Here is a 12,224-nt window from a genome sequence, read left to right as displayed (position 1 = left end):
TTGGCTCCTCTGTCTCATTGCTCAGGGAATACAACTTGTACGTAAGAGCGTGGTTTGTCCCTGAGCTGTTCCCTGTGATTGTACCTTCAAGCATTCACAGGTCACGTCTTGAGATCTGCCACCTACAGCCATCTGGCCCTGTCTCGCTCCCAAGGCACACGATGTGGGTATGGCAGGCAGGAAAAATGCCATTTATGGCACAGAAATATTCTGATAAAAAACAAGTTTCACTAAAATAGAAGAATCAGTTGGAAATCTGCATTGATTATACAAATGTTTTCAATGAGATTTTTTTCCATTTCAGGCAGCTGAAAACCTCCATGCCTTTATACCTTTGTTGGCAAGCAGATGCCAAGTTATTTTGGACTGCAGGGAACATTTTTTAATTAATAATAAAAAAAAAATCCTTAGTTTAGCTGAGTCAATTTAGGATCAGCCTGGATAATGTGTGTTACAGGAGCCACGTAAGGGCTGAAACTTTTCTACTGCTGAAAGCCAAAAATAACCCCAAAGTCAGGGTGTTTCCTTCCCAGGGGTCTCATTTCTCCTTTGCAGGCTGGATAGAGGTGGGAGGCTATAGTCGTATCAGCGATGCCCTGGGATGTTGCAACATGCTTCTAAAAAACATTTCCTTACCCACTCCCCCGCATTCCAGTCCTGATGAAACGAGAAAGTAATTTCCTCTAGCTCTTCCCCCTTTTAGAAAGAGAGGACGCTGCGTGTCTCAGATGAAGGGCCATCTAACCCGGGAGGTGCTCTGAGATGGAGACATGGAAGGGTGGCCAAAGTGGGCTGGAGCATCTCAGGGGGAATTAGCTCCACAGAACAGCAAAACGGTGTTTTTCCCACTGTGGTTCCAGGTGGTTTCAGGATTCATGACCCAGCCTGTGGTCTCCCCTTGCCCCCACTGCCACCAGGCAGTGCTTAGAGTCAGCAAGACAGGCTGTCCGACGCAGTCTGGCTGCTGCTGCACCGATTTACATAGAGGGATGTGATAGAGCTGTTCTGCAAGTCCCCCAAAAATCCCAGGAGAAAGTGCTAAGTAAAGCAAATGCCCAAAATAAATCTGATGATAGCAGATACAGGGAAATTCTCAATCTTGAATGAAAGGGGAACGCTGAAAAAATGGTGAGACTGGCTGATGTAAGTTACTATTTATAGCAGGTTTTAACGCTGAGAAGTCAGGATTCGCTCGGAAAAGGAAGTACTTAAAAATGTCCTGGGTTCAGAAACTGCCTCTAGGACAAGCCCCACTTCCACCTGCAGCCGTCTCCATCCCGCCCCGCTCGGAGCTCGAGCACCGGTGGCTTTTCATAAGTGCCCAGAAATTTCACCCCCACTATTCTTGATGTTTCTGGAGAAATGTTGGAATTTTTGAGATGATGTCATGTCCTGGAACTGTCTCCAGTGGGAACCTGGGCCTGCGGGAGTGACTGGGAGCCATCTGCCTCCACCATGCTGCGTGAAGGAGGATCACGGTCATCCCAGCTGAGCGGCGTGAGCGAGTGCTGGCCACCGCCGGCCGCATTGCACAAGACATCTCTTTGCATTTCCCTGAAATCATGTCATGCCAGGAAGATGTTCATAGCTGAGAAGAAATATGTATCTCATTACAGGTTCAATCTTCCTCCAGCAAGGTCTTTTTCTGAAAAAAATACCCTGAGGAATTCTATCACTTTCTAATGGCTGATGCCTCAAATTTTTCCTGGCCTTTCTTTTGAAACAAAACAAGCAAAAGAGGATTAAGTACACAGTATTTCAAAGCAAATTGAAGTGAAATAAAAAAAGCCTCCTTGCTCCACATCCCTCTCCATCCTTGTATGAAGGAAAAAGAAAGAAACAGGGAAAACTTGGGGTCTAGCCATTTTTGAGCCTTAGCGAAGCGGCTGAGGGGCTGTGCTCTGAGGAGCTGAGGCACCCCTGACCCACACCCCTCAGCATCCTTCAAACCCTGCAAATGCCTGGGAGGACCAGACAAAACGTCTGTGCTGGGGCTGCATCCTCTGCCGGGGAGGACAGCCCACCTCACTCAGATCTTCCATGAGTCCTACAGAAAGAGGAAGGAAGAACAGGATGAAAATTCAGAGCTCTGCTGGGATGAAAAACAAAACCAGTTTACAAATGAGCCCTCTGTGCCTTGTGTGCTCATCATAATCAAGCAAAAAGGAAAAGCAGCAAGCCACAAAGCGACTGTTTTCATTTTCATTACTGCTCCTGGAGCCCAGCTCTCCAGGAGGTTTGGGTGGGCTGGCTGTGGGTGTCCTGCAGAGCATAGGGTGGCCGGCTGCGCCCCATGGGTGCTTCAGGGGTGGCCAAGTATCATGACCTTCCCCTGCTCATGGAGGGGGCTGAGACCAGGGTTAACCTTTAAGCCTGTGTCTGGGCCACTGCCACAGCTGGGGGAGTTCCCTAATGTATGGCCCTCGGACCTCCTGAAGACCCTGTGTCCAGCAGTGCCGGCGTGGCCCCTCTCTTTGCAGCGTGCCGGCAGGGACGTGTCTGGTGTTGGTCCCCCACCAGCACTGCCGGGGGGGTAGGAAACCCCATGAGAGGTGTGAGCCCCTGTTCCCACAGCACGGTGTGAGCTTTCCAGCTGTGGTAGTCACGCACGGGGACTGGCAATGGAGCGTGGATGTTCACTAGCCACAAGATTTATTTTGGGCTCACTGCAAGGCTGCAAACCACTTCCCATGTGTGTGGGGTGTTTGTAGGTCAGGCGCTCTGCAGTGTCTCTCTGAAGAAGAGGTCCTGCTCCTGTGATGCTGAGGCTTTTGCCACCCCAGATGGGCCTGCGCCCTTCAAAAGGGCCATTGTCCAGCCACCCCAGCCAGCACAGGCTCTGCCTGGCACCCGTGTCCCCTGGAGGAGCGGGAGGGCTCGGGGAGCTCCGGCACTGCTCGCTGACATGCCATGGCCCCACAGCCTCCCTCGGGGAGCCGCGCAGAGAGGTGCAGCCACGGGAGGGACCTGCTGGGGATGGTTTGTGAGTGGGCACGGAGGGGAGGGGGACGTGGTCAGGGATCGCCTTTGCCCCAGGCTGTGAGCAGAGGGACAGAGGTGACCTTGGGGCACCACACCTCTGCCCCAGGCAGAATCACAGAATCACAGAATCACTAAGGTTGGAAAGGACCTTCAAGATCATCAAGTCCAACCATTAATCCATCACCACCATGTCCCCTAAACCATGTCCTGAAGCACCACATCCACATGTTTTTTGAACACTTCCAGAGATGGTGACTCCACCACCTCCCTGGGCAGCCTGTTTCAATGCCTGACCACACTCTCGGTGAAGAAATTTTTCCTAGTATCCAATCTAAACCTCCCCTGGCCCAACTTGAGGCCATTTCCTCTCGTTCTATCGTTGGTTACTTGGGAGAAGAGACCAACACCCCCCTCACCACAACCACCTTTCAGGTAGCTGTAGAGAGCAATGAGGGCTCCCCTCAGCCTCCTCTTCTCCAGACTGAACACCCCCAGTTCCCTCAGCCGCTCCTCATAAGACTTGTGCTCCAGACCCCTCACCAGCTCTGTTGCCCTTCTCTGGACATGCTCCAGCACCTCAGCATCCTTCTTGTCGTGAGAGGCCCAAAACTGAACACAGTATTCAAGCTGCGGCCTCACCAGTGCTGCCTACAGGGGCACGATCACTTCCCTACTCCTGCTGACCACATTATTTCTGATACAGGCCAGGACACTGTTGGCCTTCTGTTGGCCACTCATGTTCAGCCGGCTGTCAACCAGCACCCCCAGGTCCCTTTCCTCCGGGCAGCTCACCAGCCACTCCTGCCCAAGCCTGTAGAGTTGCATGGAGTTGTTGTGACCCAAGTGCAGGACCCGGCACTTGGCCTTATTAAACCTCATACAGTTGACCTCAGCCCATCGACCCAGCCTGTCCAGATCCCTCTGCAGAGCCCTCCTACCCTCCAGCAGATCAACACTCCCACCCAGCTTGGTGTCATGTGCAAACTTACTGAGGGAGCACTCGATCCCCTCATCCAGATCATCGACAAAGATATTGAACAAGACTGGCCCCAGAACTGAGCCCTGGGGAACACCACTTGTGACTGGCCACCAGCCGGATTTAACGCCATTCACCAAACTCTCTGGGCTCAGCCATCCAGCCAGTTCTTTACCCAGGGAAGAGTAAACCCGTCCAAGCCACAAACTGCCAGTTTCTCCAGGAGAATGCTGTGGGAGACACTGTTAAAGGTTTTACTAAAGACCAGGGAGACAACATCCACAGCCTTTCCCTCATCCACTAGGCGGGTCACCTGGTCGTAAAAGGAGATCAGGTTGGTCAAGCAGAACCACCAGCGTCTCCCAGACAGAGCACCCCACACGCCAGAGCTCCCATCTGCTTGTGGTCTCACGGGCAGGAGGATCAAATGGCTAGCAGGAGTCATAGGGAGGGGATAATATCTCTTTACGCTCTAAGGTCCTTCTGACAGTGCTAAGGTGCCAGGGCTGGGATGGTGCAGCCCCACAGGCGGGCTGTACCCCCGGGGGAAGGCAGAGGAGGCATCCCCATCAGCCTGGGGACACCCTCCCCATCGCCCCTGAGCAAGTGCCCTGCATCCCTCTGCCCCGGGGGGGTGTGTGCTTTGTGACCTGTGGCTCCTGGCAAGGGCGGGATTTCAGCGGGGCTTGAAGGAGTCCCAAGGCCTCTGGGCTAATCCTTGTCACCATCTATCCCAGGGATGAAGGCTCAGCACCCGCTATAACATGCTTCCCTACAGTCTTCCTCTTTGAATAATTTTAGCTTTCTTTTTCTAGCCTGCCTGCACCCAAACAGGTCTTACACCCCAATCTGGGTGAGGCTAAAATGATAAAAATTGGCTCATTTCCAGGAATAATAAAGGAAGCTTGAGAGAGATCAGCTTGTAAATACTTAAACTACAGGAACTGTGACAGCAGAGGGCTCTGGGATTTGGCAGAGAAGCAAAAACCAGTGTTCAGAAACAGAAAACTGAAGGCAGAAGCTGGCCTCGGAGGGTGGCTTGCTTTGGGAGCAGCCCGGCAGGAGCGCGCAGCCGAGGCTGCAGCCGGGGCTGCAGGCAGTGGCTCAAAGCCGGGGTCCCGGGCAGGGGATGAGCAGCGCAGGGGAGCGGCGGGGGCGGAGGAGGTGTCCCCCTTGCAGGAGGCTTCTCAGCGCTCCGGGGGAAACGACGTTGCCGCTGCCAAAGGGCAGTTCTGTAAGCGCTAAGCAGCTTGTGCCGACGACACGAGCAAGCGACTGCAGACCTCTACCGAGCTCTTTGCAGACTCTCCTCCTCCAGCTCTGTCAAATTCATCAGCAGGAGGCGACAGCTGCTTTCCTGCCACTGACCACCTCAGGGCTTCCAGATGGAGGACTGATGCAGGTCACATCGTGTCCCCATCACACCGCCCCACCACCCCTGGGTGCTCTGCACAGCGAGCAGGACAGCGCAGTGCGGGCCACCAGCCCTGTGGCTTGTTCCTTGCAGGCGGCAGGCTGGAGAGCAGAAGCTGTGAAGTTCCCATGAGCAAAGCTGTCCCTGGCTGGTGTTAGCCACAAAACTGTCTTTTTGCAGCCACAACCTTTCTCACCCGGCGATGCAGCACCAGCACCTGGTGTTTGTCATTTCCCCCTGCACACGCTAGCATGTGAGTTGCAAGCACAGAGGAACATAAAACTCCCACTGTTGGTTTCTGCATGATTTATTTCCATGGCAAAAAGCCATAATTTGGTTTTGCTCTGCAGCAATCCAGCTGAAAGCTGGAGCCACTTCTTGTTCTGCCGTGCACCTCTGCCCAGAGCTGCTCAGACTTACCCTGGGAAAGCAGAGCTGGGACAGCCAGGGCTTGCTATGAATCTGGCAAAATCCAACACCTTCCCCATACCCGTGTCAGAACATAGAGAGTCTTCAGCACTGGTGACGCTGCACCTCGAATCCTGTGTTCAGTTTTGGGCCCCTCACGACAAGAAGGACATTGAGGTGCTGGAGCGTGTCCAGAGAAGGGCAATGGAGCTGGTGAGGGGTCTGGAGAACAAGTCTGATGAGAAGCGGCTGAGGGAACTGGGGGTGTATAGTCTGGAGAAGAGGAGGCTGAGAAGAGACCTTATCGCTCTCTACAGCTGAAAGGGGGTTGTGGTGAGGTGGGTGTTGGTCTCTTCTCCCAAAAGAAGGGTGTTGGTCTCTTCTCCCCAGGTTCTCTCCAACCAGAGACAGAACGAGAGGAAATGGCCTCAAGTTGGGCCAGGGGAGGTTTAGATTGGATATTAGGAAAAATTTCTTCACTGAGAGGGTGGTCAGGCATTGGAACAGGCTGCCCAGGGAGGTGGTGGAGTCACCATCACTGAAAGTGTTCAAAAAACATGTGGATGTGGCGCTTCAGGACATGGTTTAGTGAACATTGTGGTGTTGGACTTGATGATCTTAAAGGTCCTTTCCAACCTTAATGATTCTGTGATTCTGTGTAATAAAAGCACACGCTCGGCCACCCTGGTGATGCCTCTACCCAGCTTCAGGGTGAGCCTGCAGCCAACAGCACCAGCGTCCTGGGTTGTAATGCAGGATAAGACCGTGCAGGGAAGCAGGAGTGCAAAAGAGATCCTCCCTGGGGGGTAAGTGTGCGGAGGAGCAGATCATCATCTGCATCGGGGGCTTGAACCTTCCTTCTGTCTCTGCCAGAGATGAGCTGATGTGTGCGGGATAGTGTCTCCACTGTTCTCACTCACAGCTCCAGGGTAGCCGAGCCAGGGATTTGTACTTCTGGGGATGAAAATTGGGCCCTGGCCCCCACCCACAGGCCTGAGCATTCTCTCTGCAGTGGAGGGGGGCTCCGACTCCAGCTGCACGCCCTCTCCCTGCAGAGCTGCTGCTCAGCCCGGCTCCCCCGGCAGGAGCTGCCCCGAGCCGTGGCACCGCGCGGCCACCATGCCAGTGCCGGGGACCGGCTTGAACGTCTCTTCCCGTGCTAGGCAGGTTCTCTACCACTCGTTTCTCACCTTTTTGGCCAGAAAATCCATCTTGAACTCAAGGGAGCTTTTGGAGGGAGTGGTTCAGACTGGCAAAACATCTCCCGTATGGCAAACTGCTTCTTCCAGCAAACTCCCCGCTCCCCTGGGGACTGAGGTTGGGAGTGGCAGAGACCTTCCAAAGCTGGGTGACATCCTGCAATTTGATTGCTTTGTGGAGGCCTGTGGCTGCTAAGGTGGCTGTGAGCAGTCAGATTCCTCACCAGCCTGGTAGGCTTCAAAGATGAGATGGCTGGCCAGATGGATGAGGGCAGAGGGGTGAGTGGATGTTGTTTATTTTGACTTTAGTAAGGCTCCCGTAACATCCTCATAGGCAAACTGATGAAGCATGGATTAGGTAAATGGCAGTGAGAGGGACTGTCTGAACGACTGGGCTCGGAGGGTTGTGATCCATGGGAGAAAGGCCAGCTGGAGGCCAGTTGCAGTGAGGAACCCCCAGGGTCGATGCTGGGGCCAGTACTCTTTAATATCTTAATCACCTGGATGATGGGACAAAGTGTACCCTCAGAAAGTTTGCAGATGACACAAAGCTGGGAGGAGTGATGACACAGCAGAAGGACATGCCATCCAGAGGCACCTTGTCAGGCTGGAGAAAGGGGCTGACAAAAACCTCATGAAGTTCAACAAGGAGAAGTGCAAAATCTGCCCCTGGGGCAGAACACCCCCAAGCACCAGTATATGCTGGTGCTGACCAGCTGGAAAGCAGTTTGGCATAAAAGGTCCTGGGTGGACACCAAACTGGACATGAGAGGCAATGTGCCCTTGCCACAAAGACAGCCAACAGCCTCCCGGTCTGCATTAGGAGGAGCATTGCCAGCAGGTCAAGGGACGTGACCCTTCCCCTCTGCTCAGCACTGGTGAGGCCAGCTCTGGAGTGCTGGGTCCAGTTCTGGGCTCCCCAGTGTGAGAGACGTATGGGCGTACTGGAGAGAGTCCAGCGAAGGGCCATGAAGATGATTAAGGAAAAGGAGCATCTCTCCTAGGAGTAGAGGCTGAGAGAGCTGGGGCTGTTCATCCGGGAGAAGAGACAGCTCAGGGGGATCTTATCAATGTGTGTGTGTGGAGCAAAGTAGATGGAGCCTGACCCTTCTCAGTGGTGGCCAGTGACAGGACAAGAGGCACCAGGAAATTCTATTTAAACACCAGATAAAACTTTATTACTGAACACTGAAACAAGTTGCCCAGTGAGGTTGTGGAGTCTCCATCCATGGAGATATTCAAAGCCCATCTGGACCTGGTCCTGGGCAGCCTTCCCAGATGACCCTGCTTTGAGCAGGGGCTGGGCTGGACAATCTCCAGGGGTGCCTCCAGCCTCAGCTCCTTGCTGGTCCATATTAAACCAAGCACTGCAGGACTGGTAGAGGCAGAGTGCTTTGGGCAGCGGTCCAGCCACCTCTCAGCTCCGTGTGCTGCAGTTTGGTAACCTTTGATAAACACTGGGCACATAACAGCACGAGTGCTTTGGAGCCTGCCTGGGGTTTTTTCCAGAGTTGCATAATCTTAGGCAAACATTGTGTCTTTTGCTATACAGACTCACAGTGGAAATCACTTCTGTAGTTCAGACAAATAGTTGTCCTCTTTGTGGCCATGCCACTTGGCACATTTTAGTTTCCTTTTGATTTGATGAAATCGAAAATGAGCACTGAGTCAGAGCTCAACATACTTGGCTCCAATGTGAACCATATCCTATTCTTTCTGGTTTTTTTTTTTCCCCCTAATTCCCTTTGGCTATTTCATTGTCGTGACATCCTTTGTCATCATTCTGGAATTTCCACTCGGGCTTCTCCCAGCTGCCTCCAGGATTCCCTATTAAAAGGGAGCAGAATCCAGCTGCTGCAATCTGAGCCACATCTGCCAGAGCTTCTGGTCCTGCTCCGACTGCCTGCACCTGACGGGAAGATGAAGATCTCTGCGGCTGTTTTTGCTCTTCTCCTCATTGCAGCCTCCTGCTCCCAAACTTCCTCTGGCCCAGGTGAGTCCTGCTTTTTCATTTCAGAGGGAAGAACAGATCTGAATCTTTGCTGTCATTTCTCCATTGAGCTCCCTTGTCAGATAACCCGGAATTTTTGAGCATTTGTACATTCTCTACTCTGCACTGAGATCAGCTACATGTAGGAACCCCAGAATTAGAAAATCATCCATCCATCCATCCATCCATCTGTCCAGCCATCCTGGGCTCAGAGTGTTTATTCCTGGTTACAGTTTAGGGACTTCAGTCTCTGCCCAGGGGCTGGGGGAGGTGGGGAAAGAAAGCTCTAAGCAATGACTGAGTGAGAATCTCCCCCCATACCTGACAATACCATTCCTGGCATTGGACCAGATGATCCCCAATGTCCGTTTCAACCTTAATTATTCTGTAATTCCTCACTCCCTTCCTCACCAGCACAGCTCCTGGAGCTGATGGGCTGGCTGCTCCCTACGCATGGCCCAGCATGTGCTCAGGTTGTCTCCCTTGCCTCTTCCAGTTGGACCCGACCTCCCAATCTGCTGCTTCTCTTACACACACCAGAAGCTCCCGCAGAAGCTCGTCCTGCGTTATTACAGCACCAGCACCAGCTGCACCCTGCCGGCCATCGTGTAAGTACCAGCACTGACTCCTGGGTGCAGACAAGCTGGGACAGTGTGGGGACAGCCGCTGTGGGTGTGCGCGTGGGAGTGACCAACTCTGCGGCGCAGCTGTGGGCACGGGGGTCTGTAGGAACAGAGCAGGGTGAGGGGAGCCCCAAGGGGAAAGGGCACAGGGACTGCCAGGGATGCTCTTGTGGGGACACCCAGGGATGTTCGTGCAGGAGTCCGAGGGGCCAGTGTGGGAAAAGGAGCGGCAGCGGGGGAAATCACAGCCAGCTGCTGCTTTCAGCATCAGCTTAGGGCACAGGGGAGAACCTCTTGCAAAGTCCCAAAGCTGGGATCCAGTGTCTCCTGGGAGGCAGGTCTGAGCAGAGATCTAAGACGTCTCACCCCTGTTCCACAGGTTCATCACGAAGAAAGGCCGCCAAGTCTGTGCCAACCCCAGTCACACCTGGGTTCAAAGTTACCTGCAAAACTTGAAGCAGAACTGAGCAAAGCAAGATGGCAAGCATAGCTGCTGTCATGCACGAATCACATTATCCTGAGCTCCTGCGATGGAGCAGGACACTGGGGCAACAGGAGCTGCACAAGCCCACATCATCTGCGAGTGGCTCCACGGGACTGCTCGAGGGGGACCACGAGACACCTCAAGTTGGGGTGCTGCTACTTGCCCTCGGCTTGCACAGACCAGTCTGCAAACTCATCCCTCTGCCCTGAAACCTCCTCCTGTGGCTTGGGAAGGCCCATGGGACTTCACCTCTATTGTTCTTATATTATTTTAAATTATTTAAGAAATTATCGTGTGGATAATAATGCTATTTATGGGGGCGTGGCTCAGAGTCTCAGCACTGGATGATGGGTGCGAAATCATGATTCTAGACAATAAAGAATTTGGATAAAAACCCTCTTTTTCCCTTTATGTCCTGTTACGTGGTGTTCACCAGCACAGCGACAGAACCTCACCCTGAGCCTATCTGCACACTCTATATGGCACGTGATGATGGGAAATGGTTTGAGGCAAACCCATAAAGTTTCCGTACTGCAGACATACGAATATCCTCCCACACATCATTCCCCCACCACATAAACCCTCACCTTCCACATCCTCTACAGAATTAGGCATGTTTGTACACACATAACGGGCCTTATACATGCAGGAATATGCTCCCCACACACCCCAAGGCACATCCCATATGCTTGCTTGTTGCTCCCAGCCCCACACGCTGCACCCCGAACTGGTCCCAGGGTATGCTGTGTTTGCACAGGGTGGTGACAGGACACATTGCTGTAAGGGGTAAAATCGTGCCAGGGGCTTTGGGAGGGGAGCAGGGAGAGCAGCTCAGGGTTGGATGGGAGGAAGCAGAGAGCACGGCGCTGCGGCGGTGCTGGGGCTGCCCTGGGAGCTGGCAGGTACCCAGGGCACATAAGCTGCTCGTCCACCCTCACGCTGAGGGCGCTGGGCTGCAGAGCAGGGCCCATTCCCTGCCCATACCCACCCTGCTAGCCATTTCTGCTAGCTAAGCAGCAGCGTTTCCCAGCACAGATCCCACAGGCACCCACATGCACACTGTCAGCGGCCCTGCGGCATCTCTCCTCCCACCTATCTACTCCTCCAAGACATCACCACATGTCTGCCCACCAGCCCTCGTGTGTGGCTCGGTCCTGCCAGGCCCGGCCGCACTGCCTGGAGCTGGGCAGGAATCCCAGCTTTCTTTCTGACCACCCCAGTGGGGGTTGTTCCTCACTTTCCCACCAGTAAAACAAAGGGAAGGGTTCAGCTCTGCTGCAGGGGTAGTACAGCCACCAGCAAACCTGCTTGCTTCTGGCTGTAGTCAGCGAGCAGATGCGGCTTTGCCTGGAAGCATGATCGAGCGGGAGCAGGTCCCAAGGGTAAAAGCACAGTGCTGGGCACAGTTTGCCCATTGCAGTCATGCTCAGACTTCTCTGCTTCTGCACGCTGAGAAGAAATGTCCCCAACAGTGGTCACCCAGCGCCGACCTGGCCTTGCAGCCACTCTGTTCCTGTCAGTATCTCTTCTTCCTAATGCAAAAAAAACCTTTCTCTTATTGTTTCATTTTTTCCTGCAGCTATAGATCAGATTTGGCAACCCTGAGGCTGGGAAAGCACCTCCCTGCTGTCTTGTGATTTCCCTCTAGTCTTGTGTTTTCCAGACTGGGACGCTGGCTGCAGGCAGGAGGGCTCACAGAGTACCCAGCGAGCAGCATCCCAGCAAAGGGCAGACCCAGCCCAGGCACCACGTTGTGTCCCAGGAGATGGTGCTGGTGATGGGAGACCGCGTGAAGGGCTCCTCTCCAGCTCCACGGGGCTGGCTCCTGCCCGCTCTGCTGGGAGGATGATTTGGGAAAGGCACAGGCTCTCGCTCACCCCTGGCAAGGCCCCATCCTCCCCTGGCACAGCGGGGCCCTAGCAGAGAGGGTCAGGTCCAAGCGGGGACGAGGTGGGTCAGCTCGCTTGCAAAAATCTTGTCCCACTCTATGGCCGGGCCTTGCCATCATGGGGGAGAGAAAAAATCTGCAGAGGGTGTATCCTGAGCAGAGCTTCCCTGCTGTGCCGTGGAACATGGGAGCAGAGAGTGGCGACCGCATGGCGAGGTGGAGGGACAGGAGCTACTGCCCGCAGGCGGGCAGGCGAGCAA

General features: G+C 54.0%; 1 protein-coding gene across 1 annotated transcript; it reads left to right on the top strand.

Moving 5' to 3' along the window:
• Nucleotides 1–8,707: 8,707 nt before the first annotated feature.
• On the top strand, nt 8,708–10,059 carry LOC309411694 (C-C motif chemokine 4-like; the record flags this gene model as incomplete). The annotated part of the gene is made up of 3 exons (XM_082008381.1): nt 8,708–8,972; nt 9,466–9,577; nt 9,972–10,059. Exons 1-3 carry the CDS (start codon nt 8,900–8,902, stop codon nt 10,057–10,059), a joined length of 273 nt encoding a protein of 90 aa, XP_081864507.1. The 5' UTR covers nt 8,708–8,899.
• Between the last annotated feature and the right edge of the window lie 2,165 nt (nt 10,060–12,224).

Source organism: Phaethon aethereus (genome assembly GCF_964289735.1).
Source record: "Phaethon aethereus genome assembly, chromosome: 19".
NCBI classification, from domain to species: domain Eukaryota; kingdom Metazoa; phylum Chordata; class Aves; order Phaethontiformes; family Phaethontidae; genus Phaethon; species Phaethon aethereus.
Note: the sequence above shows the minus strand (reverse complement) of the source record. Positions and strands in the feature narration are given on the sequence as shown.